The following is a 23,850-nucleotide window of genomic DNA, read 5'->3' on the forward strand; positions in this document are numbered from 1 at the left end:
TCTGGGGCCCCAAGGTCTCCTCCATTTGGCTATGTTGTCAGCACCCCCACTTTCTATAGGGTGCATTGGGCATTGCCGGCTGAGCCAACTGAGTCAGTACGGGCTAACTTGGCTGGATGATCTGGGACAAGCCATTCTCCCCATCTTTACCTTGAAACCCTCATTGATAAACAAGAGGGTCGAACAAGGCAAGTACTAAGATCCTGTCCAGTGGTTACATTTTTGACTCTGTGTCTGGCACGTTGTAAGTGTGGATAAGTAGCAGATGGGAGTGGGGGACAGGGCAAGGAATAGTGACCCACATCTGGAGCCTGGGTGCTGGACAAAGAGAATCTCTCTCACTGTCCCAGGGGGACACTGGGAGCCCTCAGGCCAAGTACAGCGACTGATAGGCCGGCCAGTCATCTGAAAGGTATGCTTAGATAGGGCCTGCTTGTTGTCTCTGAGGAAGAAGAGATGTTGACTTGCTTCACCACAGAAGGCCAGCTAGGACCTGGGAAGCTAATATCAGCTTGGCATATACTGTGCTTTTACTGCTAGAACATTTTTGACTTGTGAGGTTGTGAGTTCCCTGTCACTGAATGAATGTAAGGATGTGGAGGAAGGGATTCAGTTCAGTAGTTCTGATGCGGCAGGGCATCAGGATCCTGGAGGAGTTTGTTCATAATACCTGCTGAGTGGGACTCCTGGGGGTGGGGGCTAGGTGTCTCTGAGCTACCTGGCCCTACGGCAGCTGTGCTACTGACCTCAGAAGACTGGGGCTAAATATAACCCAGCCTCCTTTACCCTAAATGCAGCATGCCATTTAGGTTTCCAGTTCTTTGCAACCACTGACAGTAGATGAAGATCAACCACCTCAGGAGACCATGAATGTGAAGCTTAATCAGTTGGCTTGGTAGCTGCCCAGAGCCTGGACAGATGGCTTCCCTGGAGACCAGCGAGGACATGGCTAGCAGGCATCATGCTTTTGGGGATTACATACTGGAAAGGTCTTGGTATGTTTTGGGGGAAACAAAACCAGAGGGCCTTCAACACTGTGCTCTGTCAGCTAGTCTGGTTCAGACTCAGCCCCTGGCGCGCAGGAGGCTGGTGTAGTAGGAAGACCATGGCCACAGGCAAGTGCGAAGCCCTGCTGCAACTCCCTTCTGCTCCTTGCTTACTGTGTGGCTTCCAGCTAATCCCTTACCCTGTGTGAGCCTATCATTTACAAAGGGAGGGAGTTGGACTTTCCAGTCCCCCCTGACCTGATGTGTCACAGTGCCTCAAAAGACAAGCAGCCGGGACGACGTTCATCTAGCTTCTGGCATCAAGCATTGGTCTGGGGGCAGCCCGGGTGGCTTAGCGATTTAGCGCCGCCTTCAGCCCAGGGCCTGATCCTGGAGACCCAGCAGAGAGTCCCACGTCGGGCTCCCTGCATGGAGCCTGCTTCTCCCTCTGCCTATGTCTCTGCCTCTGTGTGTGTGTGTCTCATGAATAGATAAATAAAATCTTAAAAAAAAAAAAAAAAAAGAAGCCAGAGGTAGAACAGTATTATAAAAACAAAAACAAAAACAAAAACAAAAACCCCAAAACATTGTTCTGACACGTTCTGTTGCGGTGTAGTCTTTTCTCCTTATTTCCCAAAGGAGCCCTGCCCCTTTTAACTTCCCAGTATCTGCTGGGAGCATGGAAGTGGCTGCTTGGCCAGTCAAGCAGCAAGGTTTGCTGCAATGGGGCCAAACAGTTGGTGGGGAGGAAAGGAACGAGCATGCAGACATACTCAGGCAGTGAGGATGGGCCAGGGGGCCACATGTGGCAGGGGCTCCAGAGTGAGAGGCCAGGGCCAGGTGAGCTTCCAGGAAGCTACAGGCATTGCCTCAGAGCTAGGCCTCTGGCCAGCAGGGGGATTCCAGTTAATGATTGCAGAAGTCCCTAAGGGGTATGAGGCCAAGAGCACGCTGGCCAAGTGTTAATGTGCAAGACACTTCTAAAGACAGGCCTGGGTTAGGAATGGGGGTGGACAAGAGGCATTCATGCCATCTCCAAGGGCACGCCAAGGGCCAGGCCTGGTATGTGCACTATTTCCAGCTCTCATGCGACCCTTTCGAGAGGACATCATCTGCCCCAGTTTACAGATGATGAAGCAAGACCTGGGCTATATAATGTTCTCGGAGCCATAAGGCTGGTAAGAGGCAGCAGGATTTGAACTTGGGGTTGGCTGATTCTAAAGCATAGAGGGCTTCCTCTACATTGTGTACCTCCCCTTCTGTTGTAAGCATCCTTCTCCAAAAGTATGGTGGTATCTGTCAGCCCAAGGGCTCACACATATCTGTCCCAGGTCAGCGCTGGGACACTTAAATGTGCACTTAAATGAACATGTATGAAGGAAATATGTTTTAGAATAAAATAGCACTGGAGAAACTGGAAATATCCTAGGATGACCCAATACAGTGTCTGTAGGATTTGAACCTGGTTGCAAAACTGCTGGGGAAATGGAGGTGGAGAAGCGCTGGTGCTGGCCTTGAGCTTGTGTGGTGTTCAGGAGGCTAGCTGCAGAATTGTTGCAATGCTTGGTATTTCCAGGAGGATGTGAGCCACCACACTGGAAGCAACCTGGGAAGGCCCCTCAAAGAAGCAGAGCTCGAGTTGTCTCTCAAAGGATGAGTTGGAGTTTACGTGGCATTTAGGAGTGGGAGAAGAGCATTCTAGACAGTGGAACAGCACGTGAAGAAAGCTCAGAGGTCTGGAGGCTGTAGAGTTGGGGAAATTGGGGTAGTTATGTGGGGTGGTGGGTGGGGGTGGGGAAAAAGTTGGGGTGTGAGAGACAGGGCTATACAGGAGAGCGGAGCCAGATTGGGGAGGGGGCATGTTTGTGTGACTCTCTGACTTTGGCTGAGTCTCTGTTTCCTTAGTTGTAAGTTGGGAAAAATAAGGGCCTCTCTCTGTACGGCGTTGCCATGAGGTTTAAACTAGCTAATGAAAATAAAATGGGGGGCACTGGACCTGACACGGGTTGAATAATTGGTATTGCTCTTGTAGTTGTTGGTGGCGTTAATGGCGATGGTAATGATAATAATAATGACCAGGCTTTCCAGTTCCACTTTTGTCTCTTCTTAACACTGCAGCAAGAGTGATCCAGTGAAAACACGGTGTAGATTATGTCTGTCCTTTGCTCACAAGCCTTAGGGGCTTCTGGAAGCTACAGTCATTGTAATAGTCTTCCAGACCCTACAAGGCCTGACCTTCCTCTAACCTCTTCCCGCCAGTCTGATAACGGCCTCCCTTCTGTCACTGCTCTCTGGTCACACTGACCTCTTTGCCATGCCTTGAACACGCCAGGCTACTCCCACCTCAAGGCCTTTGTACTCGCTTTTTCTGTTTACCAAGCTGCTCCTCTTCAGGAATCCACATGGCTTACTTCCTAGCTCCTTCACATCTTTACTCAAATGTCCTCTCCTTAGTGAGGTCTTTGGCCAAACTATCTAAAATTGCCAGCTGCCTCCCCTCCCTCACATCAGCACCCCCTCTCTTCCTCCCCTCCTTTATATCCCTTCTCTATTACCTATCACCTTCCAACATACTATATATTTGTATCATGTATTGCTCATCACTCCCAATAGAACATAAGCCCCACAAGGGCAGGGCTTCTTGTCCGTTTTGTGCTCTGCTGTATCCCTAGCATCTAGCTCAGAATTGGCATTCAGTGATACATGTTGCTATTTCTTATATTATTGTCTTGGAGCACAGAGGGCAGGAGGGGCTGGCCTTCCCTAATAGGAGTGGCCCTACAACCAGGGGCTCTGAGCTCACCTTGCTTCTTCGAAAGGCATTTCTTCAGTCCCTCCTGTCTCTCCAACTGAAGCCCAGGAGCTGCAGGCTTCTAGCCAACCACTGCAACCCTCTCTGAAGGCCTGCCCACTTATTTCAAAACATGTTCCCCTCCACTTGCTGAGGGGCTCCCTCCCTGCCAGAAAACTCAGTAAACTCAAGGGTGGAGGCGTGGGGTGGATGGTTGGCAGCCTGTGTCCCATCTTTTTCCGGAGGCAGCTCCCTAGATCCCAAAGCAAACCAGTGCCTGGGAGCTCCAGAGCCTGTGTGTCCTGATTTGGATCCGGGGGGCAGGGCCCCAGCTGCAGCCCTCTTCTTCTTCTTTTTTTTTTTTTTAGATTTATTTATTCATTCATTCAGAGAGAGCGAAGAGAGAGGCAGAGACACAGGCAGAGGGAGAAGCAGGCTCCATGCAGGAAGCCCGATGTGGGACTTGATCCCGGGTCTCCAGGATCACACTCCAGGCCGCAGGCGGCGCCAAACTCCTGCACCACCGGGGCTGCCCTGCAGCCCTCTTCATGCAGCTGGAACCCCAGCCTGAGGTCTTTCCAAAGTTTCCTTAGCCTTATGCATCCTCACTCTTTAGATCACTGGGTTGAGTCTAAGCGTGGGAGAAAAGTACCACAGTCACTTGGGTCACTCTGTCATTCCGCTGGGCCAGACTCCTCCTCCTGTAGGAGTGTCTCCTTGAGTATCTCTGAGATCCCCTTCCTTCTCAATAGCCCTGGTCCCAGCCTCTACCCAAACTTGCTGCCTCCATGTCCTATTTGCTTATGGCCAGTTGGAATGGCTGACAATCTGATACATTTCCTGTTTGTCGTGTCCCCTCTGGGCTTCAGAGATAGAACACTTTAATTTGGATGTGTGGCTAATGGAACTGCAGGCTGCCATGGGTGGGATTCTGGAATACACTGACCTTTAGTCTCTGAAGTCATGCCAGGGAAGTGGAGACTTACTGGAAAGAGGACGAGATCTGGTTTAAGACAGATGGGAATTGGACAGACTTTACGACTTAACTGTGTCACCTTGGGCAAGTTGCTTGCCTATCTGAAAAATGGCATAGCAAAGGTATCACCTTTCTCCTTGGGGGGCTGTGAGGATTAAGTGAAAGACTCTAAATGAGGCCCTTACCTCAGGGTCATACGCAGACGAGGGCCAGTGAATGGGATGCTAGTGCTGTGGCAGGGTGTTGGGTCTGTCCTCTACCTGCTGAGTGCTGAGCCACAGGTGGGACCCAGCCATCCCAGGGTTTTCTTTCTTTCTTTCTTTCTTTCTTTCTTTCTTTCTTTCTTTCTTTCTTTCTTTCTTTCTTTCTTTCTTTCTTTCTTTCTTTTTTATTTTTTATGATAGTCACAGAGAGAGAGAGAGAGAGAGGCAGAGACACAGGCAGAGGGAGAAGCAGGCTCCATGCACCAGGAGCCCGACGTGGGATTCGATCCCGGGACTCCAGGATCGCGCCCTGGGCCAAAGGCAGGCACCAAACCGCTGCGCCACCCAGGGATCCCCATCCCAGGGTTTAAAGCAAGGTGGAGGCCAGCGGTCCCCTGGAACCTGTCTTGTCCATGAGGCGAGGGCTCCTCCTCAGGACCCAGCTTCTATCTGGCTGTGGATCTCTATGCAGGACTGGGGCCATGGGGGCAGAGGGGACCATCTCCACTTGGTCCTTCCAGCTGGCCCTTTCTGCTCCTCCAAGATGGGGCCCTTGATGAGGTAGGTGGGCCACCCTGGGGCCTATGACCGAATCCCTGCCCATTGTGTTGGCCAGAACTTTTGCTATTCAGCAGCTTCAATTTCAGAGGCTTTGGAAGTGTTCCAATTTCCTGCTGTCTTGTGTATAAAATGACCCTAATGAGGGAAAGAAATCTAGACATTTATGAGCAGCTGTAAGGCTGGAAAATTTGCAAATAGCATGGTGTCCAGCCTGGGAAAGCTCTTAGGGTCATGAGGCCCACCTTTCTCTTTAAGATGATGGAGAACTTGAAGTCCAGAGAGGGACAATGACCTGTTGAGTGTCACACAGGTAGTAAGACAGTAGTCTGGGATTCAAATGCAGGCTTCCTAACTGTTCATCCAGTGCTGTCAGCACGGCACCCTACCAGTCAGACGCTGATACTGGAAGCCAGTTCTCTCTGACCACGGAGCCTGTACAAGTGCCATTACACTACACTGCCATCAGATTACCTCTTCCTTCTAGAATGAGACCACTATACTTGTAGAGTCTCCCAGGCTTGGCTTAAGATGAGCTTAAATGCCTCTGGGGTGGCGTCCCACTCTTTCTGTTAGGAAACTGCTGCCCAACCTCAGAGCTTTCACTAGGAGGGAATAGTTCCTGCCACTAAGCCTAAAATTCCCATCAGATTCCATTTCACATAATTACACCCTCTTGTGTCATCTTCTGTGTTTCTCCTCCCTCTCCAGTAAGGGCTTCACACCCTTGGAGTCTTGCATGCAATTATTCTATTCTGCTCAACTTGGCAAAGCCCAGAGGTGGGTCTTTTTGTCTGTTATAATCATTCCATTTCCCCTGTTCCTGCATCATTTCAGACAGTTCATCTCTGAACATCTTCCAATTTCAGGGTATCTTTCTGGACTGGTGGTTGCCAAGAACTTAGTTCGGCTGTCAGGAAAGATCCCCTTAGGAGCAGAAAGAAGAGGGATGGGGTCCTCACTGGGCAGAGTTGTGTCCAGGCTGCCAATCACAGGGGCATCTGGAAAGCCTTCACTCCTCCCTTCCCAGATACCCAGGGCTGCCTGCATACTAGTCTGAAGGCAGAGGGGGCTTACCAAACATCCTCCTGGGCACAGAGGGGTGGATGGTGCCCTCTCAGTGCAGGGATGTGAGTTTGGATCTGCCTCCACGTTTACCCTCTCAGCCTCCTTTCCCCACCCTGGTCCACCTTTTTATTCCTTCAGCAAACATTAAGCACCTGCTGCTTGCCAGACCTAGAGCTAGGAAGTGTAATACTATGGTAAACAAGAGGCATATCATCCCTGCCCCCAAGGAGCTTATGTTCTAGTTCTAGTGCTTGAAAGGGGCAACAAACATACCAGCAACAGATGAAGGTGAACACATGAAATACAAGGAGGCCAAGGACAGAGTCCAGGGACAAAGAGTAAGAGGGGCTGCCTGGAGAGGGCGATTCTAAGCAGGTGGCATTGAAGCTGCTGTCCTCCAGACTTCTTGTTTAATTAAATGTCTTTAGTGCCCAAACCATGTTTGTGGGATAATCTTTTGCAACCCAAACATCCCGAGTGATAGAGGTGACTTTGTGTGGATTTCTTTCCCTTGCTTTTTTCTGATTTTCTGTTCTTTAGTTCTTTTTGTACTCCTCAAAATCACATTTTCAGAAGAATCAGTAATGTAATTCCTGTCAATCCAGTTCCTCTTGAACTTTCTATAATACCTGACATTGTTCATTCAGGCTTCCAGAGGACTCTGCCTCCTCAGGCTTCTGTGATGCTCCAGGGTGCTGGGTCTTAATCTGACACTCTTTTCTTCTCACACTGATTCCTTCCCACCATGATCTACTTTTGCTGAACACCTTTTCAGTCTGGGAGCTGGACTTGTCTATTTCTAGAGGTCATTTTGTTCACTGCTTACAAACATCTTGTGATAGCATTTATATTCCCACCATACAGATGGGGAACCGAGGCTCTGTGGGGTTGATGAACTTGACCAAGGTCATCCAGTTAGTAAATGACACAGCTGGGATTTAAATTGACGTATCTTTGACTTAATTACATCATCTTTTTTTTTTTTTTAAGACTTTATTTATTTGAGATAGAGCAAGAGAGAGACAGCATGAGTAGGGGGTGAGACAGAGGGAGAAGGAGAAGCAGGCTCTCCACTGAGCAGGGTACTTGATGTGGGGATTGATCCCAGGACCCGAAGATCATGATCTGAGCAGATGCTTAACCAACTGAGCTACCCGGTGTGCCTCAATTGCATCATCTTGCCCAAGACAGTCTCTTTCTCATGGTTTTTCTTTATCCTTCTTCCAAGGTCAAGTGATGCATTATGGCATCAACTGTGACTTTTATAGAGAGATCCCCTTCAAGTCTTAACCCACAGTCTTGTACTTATTCCTAAAAAATCACAGAAGCTTCTATTCTTTACATCTGACAGGTGTAGAGTTTCCTAATCTGCTTTTGTCATTCCTGACCATGGCGTCTCCCAGCTGTGGCAATGGATGGACAGTCCTGCGTTCTCTTTGTCTACCTCCCCACCTCCTTTCATCTCACGTACTCAGTCAGAAGCAGTGGCCTATGGCGACTCCATTTAAAATGTTTCCTGAATCTGTCCTTTTGCCCTCATTCCTAGGCAGTGACCCATCTTCTCCCCTCTGTCTAGCACAATAGCTTCCTTCCTGCTTCAGCCCCTCTCCTCCATTCCCTCTCTGAGATGCTCCCGTTCCTGAGATGACCTGTTCCAGTACGTTGCTTTCCTTATGCTTCCACTCTTTGGGCCCCCTTGTAGGCTCCCCATTGCCTCACTTTAATGGCTCTGTGTTATCTGGCTCCAGCCTTGTTTGTCTAGAGCAGTTCCAATCAGCCAATATGGTCTGCTGTTTCACATACACCTCCCTTTTCTTCACTTCCAGTTGCCCATTTGTCCAAATCTGTCTGTTCTTACCCTCTAGGTAAGAAACACCTCATCTTTCAGAATCCACGTCTGGTTTTTTGGGCCAGGAGCGGGATCTAGTCACCAGACTCCTGGGATCTCTCCCACTTCAGCTTTCCCATGACACTCATTGCCTCTGTAGGTCACTGAGGCATCTGTCATCTGCTCACTGTGTCCGTGTCATGGTATTTAAGCTGGGTTTCCCAAACGAGACTATGAAGTCCTTTACAATTTAAACCATGCCTCTCCCTGCCTGAGGCTCAGTGTTGGAAAACTGAATGGAGACATCCTCTGTCCTATAAATCAACCTACCTTCCTGTACAAGTATTGATTAAGCATCTGTTACATCCCAGGTACTATGCTGAGCACTGAGAATGCAGCTGAGGAGACAAAGTTTCTGCCCTCAAGGGGCTTATGGTCTAATAGGAAAGACAAATGAATTTTAGAATGTATGATTTGTTTTGTAGGGGAAGTATAGGGTGCTCATAATAGGGGCACCTAACCATGGCTAAAGTGCCAGGGAGGACTTCCCCAAGGGAGTCAATTTTATTTTTTATTTTATTGAATTTTATACTTTACAGTTCTCAATTTTTTATTATCAGATTCAATAAAGAATAACATTTTAATAAATGTACAAGAACAAACAAAATGTATGGAAAAAGAAAATAAAAACTATACTACCCAAGGTAGTGAATTTTAAGTTGGGACCCAGAAAGATTTATCCAGGTGAAGAAGAGGGAAAGAATGTTACTTGTGGAACATATATGAAGGCTCATAAGGGACACAGAATGTAGTACCTATGAGGGACTGAAAACTAGAAGTCCATTATGGCTATGGCTGGCATGGAGGGCGTGAGGGAGAGAAATGCCTAGAAGGGGCTGGGAGGGATGGGCAGGGGACATATGGGCTGGCCCAGGGAAAATAGGAGCCTAGGCTTTTGTGGCCTTAATGAAGAGATGATGATACTTTTTCAGCTAAGGAAGTTTTGGATACAGGGAAATATCAAGGGGCCCAGAAGGAGGAGTAGATGACACAGAGGCAGGGAATGGTGGAGTGGCTGGCAGAACTCTGAAGACCATGGAAACATTCTAATCAGTGGAACCTGCCTTGTGACCTGGCCAGTGGTCAGGAATTCCAAAAACTCTCTAGGGGTTTACCAGGCAAAGCATGGTAAGATGAAAGCCATGGAGAGGTAGCTATAAGGCCCCATGTTGGAAATGAGGTGGTTCAGCAAAGTCTTCTTGGGACTGATGGGCTTTGAGATGATTCTGGAAGGCAGGACTCACAGTGTGGGGTGTTTGGGTTCAGGGCTTCATTCTCTTCTTCTTGGCAGTGTCCAGGGCTCAGCCTTTGGCTCCATGGCCTCTGGCTCTGAGACCCATGGTGGCTGTCACCCTTGAAGAAAGCATCTCTGCTCCTTGCACAGCACATGTCCTTGTGAGAGTGGGGTTGGCAGAGGTCACTTCTCAACACTCATTTCCCACCTAGCCTCTACCAACCTAAGCAAATAGCTACTTTCTTTCCGAGGTGATTGGATGGACTTGTCCAAACATGCAAAACCAGTAAGTGGGTCTGAACTGAGGTCTTTATTTATTGTAGCACCCCCTTACACCATCCAGAAGAATTCTATATCATCTATAAATTAAAATTTTCATTGATATCCATTCCTTCCCATAGAATGAATCAGTTGTAAAATGACTGGTTGTATCTCAAAAAAGGCCAATTTCTTTCTCTCCCTTTTCCAGAGAATTTTGCTTTAATTAATTCAACAAATATTTATTGAGTCAGACATTATTCTAGGCATTTGGGATACATCAGTGAGCATAACAAAGAACATAATAAAGCTTATAATTTAGCAGGCAAGACAAACAGACGTAATAAGTTATATTGTTTGCTAGAAAAGGTGGTGAATGCTATAGAAGAAAGAAAAGGAAGAGAACCAGAGACGTTCTCTAATCCCATGAGCCAACCTACCTTGGTAGGAAGGAGGATAGGGGGCAAGAAGAAGGAAGGGATAGGACCCAGCTTCTGTTTTCTTGTTTTTGTTTATTCATTTTGCTAGGAGTCCTTGTTGCTGGTTGGAATTTTAAACTAATTGCACGTGTTACTTTGATAAAAATAAAAATTAAGTTCAAATAGTGCTGTAACTATATTGGGAGGTGAGGGTGGCAGTGTGAGCTAAGTTCTCTTCTGTCAGTATGAAAAACAGGACAGGTTTCCAACGTTAATAAATCAAGATATAGAAGTACAGGTATATAATTAGCAATGTAAAGGAAACTATTGGAAGAATTTAAAGGAGAAACAGCTAAAAGAGTGAAAAGTCATTTCTTCTAGGGGAAAAACAATGGAGGGTAGGAAGGCATAAGAGTAGGCAGGGGACTCCTGCCCTTTATTATAAATCTTTTGGTATGGTTGAATTTTTTTTTTTTTAATTTTTAAAACCATAGGCCTGTGTTACCTTGATGATTAAGAAACCCTATTCTACTGAGCCCTGGGCAGGGAGTGTCTACAGGGCTGTCTTGGGGGCTGATATAGAGAGTGATGGGGACATAGAGTAGGTAAGCTGTGCCTCCCTTTCTTTTATTTGTTTTATATCTCTGACTTTTATGCAAGAGTTTGTTTGAACAAAGGGTTCTGCAGTTGAAATTGGCTTGAACTTTATGATCTCTTTTGGTTCTCATAATTAGTGATGCTTTATGAGCACCTGTTACCCTTTACGCTCATGCCTGTTTACTTCCTCAGAGAATTGTCATCACTTAGAAGCTTTGTGTTTACCCCCAGCTGGCCATAGTTTGCCGTGATTGGTGAGTTTATTGCTGGTTTGCTTGGCATGGTAGTGACACCTGCAGTCAGTCAGTCAGTCACTGGATGATTACTATTTCAGAGGGCCCCTGGAGGCCCTGGGAGAACAGGGGTCTTTTGATTATTCTGCCCAACCCCCAGCACAGTGGCTGTTATAACAGCAGGTGAGGGTTTTGGCTAATAGTCCTAGAATCTGCAGTTTCTCCTGTGGTAGCTGTGAATTCCTATAGACACTTGCTTCCCACTCCACCTCCTCCAAGGGGGAGAGAGAGAGAAGGGGAGGGAGAGGGAGGGAGAGGGAGGCAGAGGGAGAAAGGAGAGAGAAGTGGAGGCAGACTATGAATGAAGTCAAAGAAGGGAGGCAACTCCCTATTAGCTTAGTCACCTCCTAGTGACTGCGCTTCTAGACATGTGTCACCGTTTTCCTGCTCTGGTACTATTTTTAGGGTGAGTCCCCTCCATTCATGTTTCTGGGGCCTTTGCAGTCATCCCTGTAGCTGCTTTACTGAGTTTTGAGGTTCCAGACGTTCTGTGTTCCCAGGCACTGTCATGCCTTCCTGCCTTTGCACACCATGTCCTTTCATCCGTCCTCTGGAGATATGACACCAACTCTTGAAATCCAAGCTCAAATGTTGTGTAGTTGTAAAACTTTTCCTGGACCCCAACTCTGAGGAAGCTCTCTACACCTTAGCATTTACCATAGTCACCACTTAACATTTTGGTGTCCTTGAGGGATTAGAAATACCCTGTGGTTTTTTTTTTTTTTTTTTTTCAGCCTGGTGTAGGGTATTCAGTAGCTGCTCACCGAGTTAAATGAAGCACAATTGCTGTTCTCTGTTTTAGGAAATCTTGCTTGGCCTAGAAGAAATGTTGCTGTGGGAAGATCTCCAGCAAGGCATCTCCATAAATCTTTTCCTGTTTTCCTCTTGAAATACGAAATTTGGAAGAGTCAGGTAACATCTAGAGAAAACCGCCTATACTTGGAGGAATCCTATCAGGCGAGGGAGCATTATTGCCACCATTTTACTGATCAGAAAACTGAAGTTCAGAAATATTGCGATTTGCTGATGGTCACATAGTAAATAGAGCCAGAGGCTGAAATCCACGTCATCTGACTCCTGGGGCACTGTTTCCTACCACATACTTCCTTGTAGTCCCCACAATGTGCTCTGAGATCACACCATTAAAGACTTTCCAGACCACAGTTTCCCCCTCAAGCTTTCATGCATTCATTTTCCTTACAGACCCACATGTTGAAAATCCGTCTCCCCAGCTTTTTCATTTCTCTGAGATTTGCTCTTTCCCTGTCTCCTCTGCAGTCTGCAGGAATTAATTTCTCTCTCATCTCTTTCCAGAGATCATAATTTCCAAATCTTGGTTTCTTTTTCTGGCTGTGGTCCTTTTTTTGGGGACTTTCCAAGATAGCCGCAGACAGGAGGATGATAACAATGAATTAGTTAGTAGATCTTCTTTGATGTTATTTTGTGGGTGAACTTATTAATTTATGACAAAAACATCAAAGAGCTTGGCTCCTGCAAAGGACTGGCTTGTCCCAAGGCAGCTGGGTAATAATGATTAGTCAGATTAAATCTCAACGTCTTCTTCTGCTTCAAGAGTTAAAGTCTAGATGACTGGAGTGTGGGAACATCCCATCCTGTAGCATCCCATCGACTTTGAGTCAGCCAGTATGAAACTCCCCACTCCAAATGTGGATCTCTCTCCATGGTCTCTAAGCCTTGAGGTCTGTCAAGATTGGTGTAGCAACTGTGGAGGCAATGTAAGGATAAAAGGCTGAGGCTATTAAAGTCTCTTTCCATTTAGGGGAACTAGATATTAAAAGGGATCATGGCCTAGTTCAAGGTTCTTCATAGAGTCCTAGTCCTATAATTTCATGGGAGGGAGAACTCTTTTTGGGCCACGCAAGAAAAGTGCAGCACTATGTTCAGCACATAGCAAGCTTTCCATATGTAATGGTTGAATGGACTTTTCTTTTTTTTTTTTTTTTTTTAATTTATTTATGATAGTCACAGAGAGAGGGAGAGAAAGAGAGACAGGCAGAGGGAGAAGCAGGCTCCATGCACCGGGAGCCCGATGTGGGATTCGATCCCATATCTCCAGGATCGCGCCCTGGGCCAAAGGCAGGCGCCAAACCGCTGTGCCACCCAGGGATCCCTGAATGGACTTTTCAAGAAAGGTCATGGTGCATGAAGTCTCTGGCTGGTTGAAGAGGAGCAAGAAGTAGAGCTCAGGTCTTTGTACAACAACGCCTCCTAACTTACTCACATCTATGGCCATTTACTTTGTTCTTCCACTTTGTTCATGGTGGAAAATTGTGCTCCTCTCTAAAGCCATCCCCACTATGTTTGCTCTGGATCCCATCCTTTGCTAACCTCTTAAGGGCTTGTGTCTGCAATTAACCCTCACCTTCCTGAGCCATCAGTGTTTCCCTCTTTACTAGATGATTCCTATTAGCAAACAAGCAAGCTCTAATGTCTCCCATCCGAAAAGAGCCTCCCCCTTGCTCCCATTTTTCCTTTAGGCCACTGTGCTACTCTTTACTCCCTTTTACAGCAAAATGCCTCCTTAGTAGCTCTCCTTCCTCTTCTCCATTCAGCCTCTGAAACCCACTTTAATCAGGATCTCATCCCTTTCACCACTTTTATCAAGCTCATCAGTGATGATCTTCTAGCTGTGAAGTCTAATGGTCATTTCTCAGTCCTCATCTTATTCTGCACATGAGCAGGTCTCAGCACAGCTGGTAAGACTGTGTTACCAGGTTTCTTGCTTGGTTCCCGGCACCACTCTCTCGGATCTCCTCTTACCTCACTGGTTCTTCCCAACCTGTAAGTAACAAAGTGCCCAGGATCAGTTCTTAGGCAATTTTTCTAGTTATACCCACTCCCTAGATGTTCTCATCTGGTCCCATGATTTTAAGCACTTCACATACTGGTGGCCCTTGTTGTTACATCTCCAACCCTCTACCTCCCTCTTGAAACTCAAGTGCTCATTCCTCTTAGATGTTTAATATGCACATCAAATTTCAAACCTAAATCGACTGAAGAAAACTCTGTGTTCTCCATCCTTTCAGGCCTACTCAGTTCTTATGCTTCCCTTCTCAGTAAATGGCAACTCCTTTCTTCCAGTGGCTCAGACTTCAAAACTTGGAATCCTCTTTGACTCACTTTCATACCACACTCTTACTCTATCATCAGATCCTTCAAATTATATCCAGAGTCTGGCCACTTCTTACAACCTCCATTGCTACTACCCTAGTCTAAGCCACCATCATATCTTGCCTACTCTACTTTAACAGCTTCCTAACTGGTATCACTACTTCTATCCTTGCCTTCCTCCCCCTTCCCTCCTCCTCCCATCCTAGCCCTAGCATCCAGAGTAGTCTTTAAAAACTGCAATTAGATAATGCCATGCCTCTACTCTAAGCTTTCTAAGGCTTTTGATCTCACTTTCTGGATAGAGTCCAAAGTTCTTATCAGGGCCTACGAGTTCTATAAGACCTGGTTCCTCTGATCTCAGCTCCCATCTTTCTTCCCTTTGCCCACTCCAGTCTAGCTACATTGATCCCCCTGCTATTCTTCAAACATGCCAAGCCCACTCCTGCCATCTGCTCTTGGAGTGTCCTCTAAGCTATCCACCCTTCCTCTAGTTACCTGCATGATAAGTTCTTTCACTTCCCTCAGGCCTCTGCCCAAATTTTGCCTTATCAAAAAGACTTTTCCTGACTATCCCTTAAAAAATAACCCTCCTCTCTCATTTTTCTTTATCATGCTTTAACTTTTCTTCCTAGCAATGATCACAACTCAACATATTTTATACTGATTTGTTTATCTGCCATTGATTGTTATCCCCATTAATATGTAAATTAAGTCTTTGTGCATGTAGTTTTTGCTGTAGCCCTAGCTCCAAGAACAGTGTCTGATACATAGTAAATGTTCAACAAATATACATTGAATGAATAGATTTGTTGAATGGATTCATCTAGGTCTTTTGTTATCAGATAGAGTGGCTTCCAGATAGTTGTTTATTTTTTTATTTTTATATTTTTAAAATATTTATTTATTTATTCATCAGAGATGCAGAGACATAGGTAGAGGGAGAAGTAGGCTTCTTGCAGAGAACCCGATGTGGGACTTGATCCCAGATTCCCAGATCATGCCCTGAGCCGAAGGCAGACGCTCAACCACTGAGCCACCCAGGTGTCCCTTCTAGATAGTTTAATTAGTATAATCAAAATCAAGTGTGAGAAACTAGAAGTGGTGTCGTGGAGATCATCAGATTATGCAACTATTTGATACTAATGACCACCATGGGATTCACAGAGATTTTCAGTTTGCTCCTTGATGCCAAATCACTGGCCAAACTCTAAGGCAGAATGAAACATCTGCCTTTAACTTCTTTGGCATGTCATTTATCCTCTAGGGCTCAGTGTATCCATTTGTGAAATAGGCAGCTGAAGATATGGTTACTGCTCTGCTGGTCTATGAGATACTGAAGGGAGGCAGTACAGTTAGGAGGAGCAACCACACAAGCTCTGGAACCTGACTGTATTTGAATCCTGCCTCCATTTCTCACAAGCCACATGACCTTGGGCAACTTTCTCAGTTTTCTTATTTGTAAAGTGGAAATAATAAAAGGATAATAATAGCATTTAATTCAAAGGGTAATTGTGAAAATTATATAAGACAATACATATAAAGTACATAGCATATGGTTTGGTACATAGTAAGTGCTCAATGAGTGTATTAAAAATGAAAAGTTCTGAGAGGCCATTGCTATTGTGTTTTATGGGCAGTAAAGTACCTTAGAATATTAGACAATATGAAATCTGTAAGGGTGTGATGATAACATTGTGGTTAGGTAGGATTCCCTTATTCTGAGGAGAGGCATGGAGAAAAACTGAAGGGTAAACTTCTCAGTGTCTGTCACTTATTTTCTAATAATCTATATCTATCAAGAAAATGTGTCAAAATGTTAACAAATGTTGAAGTGAGGTGGAGAGTATGGTTATTCTATTCTTTCAACCTTTCTGTATGCTTGAAAATTCAAAATAAAAGGTTTAAGAAGAAAAAAAAAAGGACCCTAGAAATAGTCTAGTGAAGTCCAACTGTCATTTTACAGAAAGAAGCTCAAAGGTGAAGATTTTGACCAAGGTCATATACTAGAGGAGCCTGAGCCAGACTCCAGGTCTCCTGGCTGACCATCTCTCCCTTTGTGTGGGTGGCTGCTGTTGCCCCTCAGGTAGTAGCAAGCTGCAGAGGAACAGACTCAGCTTCCCCAAAAGACCAAGGGGTGTTATGGGTGTGTAAAAAGGCACTTGTGTTGGTGTTTCCTTTTTGTTTATTAAGCAAATAGGTAGGTCACTTGGTTGGAAGGTATGAGGTCAAAGTTGTGAAGGCAGCAACCAGGGCCAGACCCGACATCCTGGGTAAACCAGTTTGGCACCATCTGCTCGTGTTTTCCGGGTGATGGTGGTGGTGTATATATATGTAAACGCTGGGATTTCAGGGAAGAGAGGAAAGAGTAGGAGTAGGGCCAGGGTCAGGAAGAGCAGTGGAGAGACTGGCTTAAATTCTGGAGCTCCCTGAAAGAAGGGACCCCCAGGGTTTCTCTGGGGGATGAAATGCAGGCACGTATTTAAAGAAAGGAAATGAGGGATCCCTGGGTGGCGCAGCGGTTTGGCGCCTGCCTTTGGCCCGGGGCGTGATCCTGGAGACCCGGGATCGAATCCCACGTCAGGCTCCCTGCATGGAGCCTGCTTCTCCCTCTACCTGTGTCTCTGCCTCTCTGTCTCTCTCTGTGTGACTATCATGAATAAATAAATAAAATCTTTAAAAAAAAAAAAAAAGAAAGGAAATGATTCTCTGCGGTCTGCAGGATCCTCCTCTAGCTAACAGGGTTCAAAGCAGTGAAAAGAAGAGATGAGGAGAGGAGGGAATGCCCATGCAAGTCTGGGGAGCGGGGAACAGAGAAGGAACCGGGGAGAAAGCACAGAAAAAAATACCGTAGAGGAAGCCTGGGCCACGGTGGAGGAGGAGTTGGGGGAGGGGTGCTGGAAAGGTAAGGAGGCCGCACCTGGGGGCCTGCGGCCGCGTGGAGGACGGTCAGCTTCCGCCAGCTAGCGTGTCTCGCCCCAGAACCGTCCCGCCTCCCTCTTCTCTGGGTCTGGAAGTCTCAGGAGGCCGCGGAGCGAGTGCAGAGCTCCCGGCGCTCTTACCAGGGGGAAGGGCGGGCAGGAGAGGCGGGGCCTCGGGGCCGGGCCGGGCGGGAGCGGGGCCTCTGGCCGCGGGCGGGGCTCCTCTCCGGCGGGCGGGCGCCGGAGTCTGGGGGCCGCGCTTCCCCCTCCCGGTCCGCGGAGGCGCCTGGCCCCTCCTCCCCCTGCCGCCCCCACTCCCGCGGCCGCTGTCAAAGATAAACCCGGCTGTTGCTTGCAGGAGCGGCGGCAGCCGGCGGGCGGGCGGGCGGGCGGGCGGGGAAGAGCCTCGGGCGCGGCCTCGCCTCCCGGGCTCGGCGCCCGCATCAGCACCGCGGACAGCGCAGCGGCGGTCGCCAGTGCTAGGCGCCCGCGGACCCACCACCCCACCGGCGCCCGGGCCCTCGGCGTCCTCGTCAGCACCGTGGACAGTGCCCCGGGCCCCCGCTCGCCGCCGCCAGCCCGCCCGCCCCTGGAGGCAGCACCGCGGACAGCCCACCGCCGCCGGCCTCGCCGCAGGCTCGGAGCGGTCAGCGCCCCTGGAACATGGCCACTGAGGTAGGGGGCGGGCGCCCAGCCCGCAGGCAGTGCCCGACTGGTGCGGGGACACAGCCCCGCTAGGGGCGGACTGGGCGGGAAAGGAGGAGGGGGGGGTGGGGTGCGGTGCGGTGAAGCGGTGGGATAGGGTAGGGTAGGATGGGGTGGTTTTCCGGATCTCTTACTGCGGGAAGAGGTGGGGAATGGAGTGGCAGGGTGGAAGGCGGGGGAGGGGGGCTTCTCCTGAGAACTCCTCTCACCCCTGGCGATCTTCCCCATCTGAGTGCCGAAGCTGCCCACGCCACTTGTCGGCACTGGCACCAGGTTTGCTCCAGAGACCCAGCTGGGGCTTCCCCTACCCTGGACTGCTAGTCTTAAAACTACTTCACTAGAGGATTGGAGGTGAGCTTGCCCCTGTTTTCGGGTGGGAATGCGGCTGGTTGCTGTTGCTATGCAGTGTAGCCTTCCAGCTTTTAAACTCAAAAGCCTGGTTAAGAGATGACAGATCTACCTCCACATCCACACTTCCTTCATGGGGAGGGAGGGGACAAAGAATCCTCAGGCCCAGACCACAAATGGTTGGTTTTAATGAGCTGCCTGCACCAGTCTCCACTTTTGCACATCATGCTTTCTTGCTTTTTCATCCCATTCAAGTTTCTTGACACCAGGGTGTCTAATTTCCCATGTCTGGTGGGAGGAGCTGTCCTCTTCAGGGTGTACTTAAAGGGGTGTCAACTTCAAGGGTCTTGAAAGCTGAACCAAGGGACTGTTGGCTGAGGGCAGAGTCTTGGTGCAATGCTTAAGAGACTAGGAATTTCCACCCATGGTCCCTCACTGCATGTGGGAAATGGAGCTCTTTCTGTTCTCACTTATAAGCGGTAAAGCTAACACACGGAGAAGGGGAGAACCTATTTGATACACAGCATGTTAGCAGCAGAGTTGAAAGTTTCTTCCTTTGGATTTTTGGAGTGGAACTCAGGACACCAGGGCCTCCCCAGGTCTGATTGTTGATTCTTTTTGTGGTGTTTCCCCATTTCTAACCCAGCTGGAACACAAGCCAGGGGAACAACACAGGCTTTTGAATGATTCTGTGCATTGCCTCTGGGCATCCTGGTGAGCAGTGTCACATCAATACCAAGTGTTATTGTTGCAATTCTGTCGTGGCCACACAGAACAAGGTGCAGTTGCTTGGTGCCACTTGGCTTTGTGACAAGGCACAGGATTAGCTAGGAGGGCTCACCTCCTTCCCCAGGACCTTGTGAGGGGGCAAGCCCAAAGCAGACCCATGGAGCTTGATTTTTAGGGTGGAGGAATGTAAAATAAATAAATAATTAGAAAGCTCAGAAAGTGCCAAAGTTACTGAGAAAAGCAGGAAGAACAAAGGAGAAATGGCCAAGGATCTGGTCACCTTCCAGATAGGGCTGCCAGGCTGCAGCAAAGGCTGCTGGTATTGGGCAGGAAGAGATAACTTCAGCCACCTGGGCCTAGCTGGGCCAGCAGTGTGGGCAGAGAAGGCAGCCACATCTGTGATGTGACCTGCCAGATTCCAGGAGGCTCCTCTGTCCCATCATATCTCCATTTCAGGTCTGTTGTGGTCTACAAATTCCAAACAGCAGGCTCACATCTCTAGGTTGAGGCGGTGTTTCTAGGAGGCTGCTGTGAAGCATGCATGACTCTCCCCAGGGAGAGATTCTGCTCATAATGCCTCTGTGAATGTAGCACTTTCCTGTGTACAAAGCACTATCACATGTGTGATCTCCTTTGAGCTTTAGAGCAACCCTGTGAAGTGGGCAAGGATGGTATTATTATCCCCAATTAACAGATGAGCTAACAGGCTCAGAAGCTTGCCTGATCCCTATGAAGAAGCCAAGGAAGGCATCATTATCCCATTTTACATATGATGCAACTGGAATGTGAGAGTTATTCAATAAACTATGGCTCAAAAGGGGCAGGACAAGGACTAGAGCTCGAATCTTCTGCCTCCCTAGTCAGTGTCTTTTCTGCTGCATCCAGGTGTAACCATTAGTTAACAGTGTTGCTCAACAGAGAGGTGGGTGTGAGGGGCGGTGAGATGAGGCTGTGATGGGGGAAGGGATGCCGAAGGACTCAGCCTCCCTATTCAGCCTGGCTGGGTCAGTTTGAGGGCAGAGGGACAGAGGAATGCCCAGAAGGGATGGAGAGCAGAGGACAAACATTACCCATTTCTCAATTTGGCCTCAGGTGGACCCTGCTGGCAGCACTGAGGGAGGAAGCCTTAGCTCTGCCAAGGCACAGAATGTACACGTTCCCTGGGCTGTGGACTGAGTCATTCTCCCCAGGCTGTTTTTACTGTTAGGACTGAGTTAAGATTCCCAGGAAAAACCTGTTGGGAGAAGGAATACCTCATGCCAAACGTCTTGGCCATACCCTTAGGAGTCTGAGTGGGAGGTCCTCAGTTCTAGCAGAAGGTGTTTTGAGAGGTGAAGAGGGGAGGAACAGAGGCAGAGGGAGGGGAGGGGAGAGAGAAGGAGAGGAAGGGGCAGGAAGACAGAGGAGGAGAGAGAGAGAGACACTGAGAAACATTGCATGTCCCTGGATCTCTAGATGGAAGGCATGGGAACTAGATCTTTTCTGCTTCTTAATTTCTGTTCAGGAGTTAGCATTAGGGGAGGAATCTGTGTGAGGAACTCAGAGGAGGGAGGAAGCCTCCTGAGTGATACACTGACCTCATTTGGAAAACTGTAACGAGCCCATTTCCTGAGCGACAAACCTCTGTGAATGTGTGTCACCGGGAGCAGGGTCTGCCCTGGGAAATAGTACAGATAGCCAAGGACATCTGGGAAATGTCTGGCGGGGAGGGCTTCTTTGAGTGGTGAAGTTTGGTCTCTAAGAGGTTTTTATTTTTATTTTTATTTTTTTTTTAATTTTTTTTTATTTATTTATGATAGTCACAGAGAGAGAGAGAGGCAGAGACACAGGCAGAGGGAGAAGCAGGCTCCATGCACCAGGAGCCCGACGCGGGATTCGATCCCGGGTCTCCAGGATCGCGCCCTGGGCCAAAGGCAGGCGCCAAACCGCTGCGCCACCCAGGGATCCCTCTAAGAGGTTTTTAAATGCACCCAAGCAGCATTATCCAAGCAAGGCATTTGGAGGTTTGATCTCTGAGGCCGGGAATTAACAACCAGCAGACAGTGGGTTGGGCTTGGCCCTGGTGTAGGCTTAGAAGAAGGGAAGCCCTTATGCTTGGGTTTCCATCCTGAGGCCTGACTTGGCTGCTTGTGACTCATGATCCTCATTCCTCCTCCATGCCCCAGCAGCCAGGGAGCACGGTGTTGGTTCATTAGCTGAATCTCCTGATTCTTGAGTTGAGCCTCAAATGCATCCTCTGGAATTAGCTAGTTTTTAATGAGGATGGAGATGTGGGCCAGATGGGGCCTCCTGTTGGATGTGGGCAGATTGGGACTGGGAGTGTTCTTCTGAACTCTAGTGCTTGTTCCTCCCCACCTCTACCGGGTTGGCTCTATCAGGTGTGTGACCCACTCTTCAGGCGGCCTCCCTATCCCTGTCCTACTGAAGTTCAAAAATTGGTGCCAACAGATATTACCACTGATTTTCTCTTTCTTCTTCACAAAATGCCTCTTGGTCCTGTTTATACTCAGCTGCCGGCAGGCCTGGGGACAGTGGTGGGAGAGAGGGCAGAGCTGAGGAAGGTAAAAAGTAGATGAGAAGCCCAGGTGTCAGAGTCAGTTAAGAAATCCTGGGGGAGCTGCTAGGGGAGACACAGAAGCTGTGGCCTTGTAGTGAGGTGTGTGCATATTCTGGGATCCTCTTATGGGATTTCAGAGCATCATAGATCTCTTGAAAACTCTCACTCATTTCCTGAAAGCTAAGTAGCTGGCAAGTGCCTGGGGCCTGGCTCTGGCTCTGGCCCAAGGACCCCAGTGATGGGGTTCTTCATTCAGAGGTCCTCAACTGGCAGTCCTAGGAATGAATGTCATTCATGATTGTGCCTACTTGATCTGCTTCATGCTTACAAATGTAAAAATTTATTTGAAACATTAAAAAATCAAGATATTTGATATTAAAGAAATCTGGATTTATGGCTTCTCATAAGATGTTGGAAGCGCAGCATCCTGGGCTCACATTACTGCATGGCAGTGATTGGTCGCTTTCCTGAGACAAGGCATGAGTTCTCTGATCAGTCACAGCCCTCACCCAGCCCACTTATATGCTTAGTCCCTATAAACATTTGCATTTGTAATCCCTGAAAAAGCCTCCTGAATGTCAGGGCTGGAATGGCTTTAAGTGATTACGTTGTTCTAGCTTCTCAGTTTCTAGCTGAAGAAATGGAGTCCCAGAGTAGTGTGGCACCCAGATCTCCTGCTCCCAGGTCAGTGGGCCTTCTTTCCGTAAGAGCCTTTCGATACCTCACAACTGAGTCATTGTGGATGGAGAGAGCCAGTAGATGCTGCCTTGCCTTAAATCCACCCTTCACCAACTACAGATGAATCTGTTACATTGCGCTTTACTGGGAGATGAGGGCTCTGGAGTATACAATGTGTCCGATACCATCTTCTAGCAACTCCTCAAGACTCCACAAATACTCTGCAGGGAGGGAAACAGATTCTTTGTCACTCAGAGGCAGTGTTCTAAGGCTCAGGATTTTGCGGGTTGGAAAGGGTGTTGGCCCCTCCTACTCTGGCTACTTGAGAACATATGGATCAAAGCCAAGAGGAGATGAGACTATACTGTGTAAGGTAGCACCCTAAAATCTTAATGGAATAATAAACTAGAAGTTTATTTATGGCTCAGTTAAGTCCCAGACAGGTGATTTTGACCAGCAGGTGGATCTCCTTCAGGCTGATTCAGGGACCCAGGCTCTTCCCAACTTATGGTTCCATCATTTTCAAAATATAGCTTCTTTGGTTTCTGTGGGAGGGGAAAGATTACAGAGGCTAGTCATTGTGAGCCAAGCCTGTACATACCACTCACATTCCATTCAGTCAGATGCCCACATTTAATTGCACAGCAGGCTGGGGATTAATCTAGCTGTATACATGGGAGGAAGAAGTGGCTCTGGTCAAGTCACTAGAGACAGTCACTAGAGACACATAGCTTCATGGTAGCACACAGTGCATGTGTGCACTAGGCACAGACAAAGGAGGCTGTTGGCGGGAAGAAGTAGAGTCCATATCAGAATGGCTGAAGCACTGGGTTTTTTTTTTTTTTTTTCTCTCCCTTTCTTTCCATTCGCATGATCACTTTCCTTGGTTTAGACACACTTTTGTGTTCCCCTGGACCACTACAAAGGTAATCCATCCCTTCAACTGGCCTCTTATCTCACTCATGCCCAGTTCCCATGCATCCCTCTCAGAGTTGCTTGAATGATCCTTTTGGGGCTAGGGAAATCTATCCTCAAGATCCACTGGCTCATGTCAGTTGGTTTTAGAAGGGCAGAGGAAGGCCACAGCCCCTTTCCTTGGAAAATACAAAAATATGAAATCTTAACCAGACAGAGAAGACACATTCATGAATAACAGTACTTAATATCACCAAAGCTTGCTTTGTTTCTCAAAGTTATCATAGGATCCTAGAGGATGTCAAGGGGGCTTTCTCAATTAAAACTTTGATTGGTGGAATCAAGGACTATTAAGACAAGAGGAACACTATACATTTTTCAATTCAGTCCCAATACTCTGGGACCACATCTCTTATGCAGAGCAAGGGTTCTCTGGATTAAGGAAAGTCTCTGATTCTCCTTTTTTCAGAACTTTGATTAACCAATTATCTGCTCTTACTTTTCTCTCATTACTTATTCTTTCTGCCTAGCTTTTTAAAAAATAAGATTTATTTATTTGAGAGAGAGAAAGAGAGGGAGAGAGAGAGAGGGAGAGGG

The 23,850-nt window shown here is 47.8% G+C and overlaps 1 protein-coding gene and 1 long non-coding RNA gene across 3 annotated transcripts in view; one reads left to right on the plus strand and one right to left on the minus strand.

The window, feature by feature from the left end:
- The first annotated feature begins 849 nt into the window (after positions 1-849).
- Positions 850-23,850, plus strand: part of GOLGA7B (golgin A7 family member B) — a 31,960-nt gene continuing 8,959 nt past the window's right edge. Inside the window, exons 1-2 of one of the 2 annotated variants that reach the window (XM_038578463.1) lie at positions 850-995; positions 12,074-12,183. In XM_038578463.1, the coding sequence (XP_038434391.1) occupies positions 962-995; positions 12,074-12,183 (144 nt within the window). In that variant the 5' untranslated portion in view covers positions 850-961. Of the gene's footprint in view, positions 996-12,073; positions 12,184-17,843; positions 17,997-23,850 lie in introns of those variants that run through there. The other variant, XM_038578464.1, reaches the window with a different exon arrangement.
- Positions 11,931-17,495, minus strand: LOC119866570. Its single transcript, XR_005380477.1, has 2 exons — positions 17,321-17,495; positions 11,931-12,994 (listed from the first exon to the last, which is right to left on the minus strand). It is a non-coding gene; the product is annotated as an uncharacterized LOC119866570 (long non-coding RNA).

The sequence above is a fragment of the Canis lupus genome, chromosome 28 (genome assembly GCF_011100685.1).
Source record: "Canis lupus familiaris isolate Mischka breed German Shepherd chromosome 28, alternate assembly UU_Cfam_GSD_1.0, whole genome shotgun sequence".
NCBI lineage: Eukaryota > Metazoa > Chordata > Mammalia > Carnivora > Canidae > Canis > Canis lupus.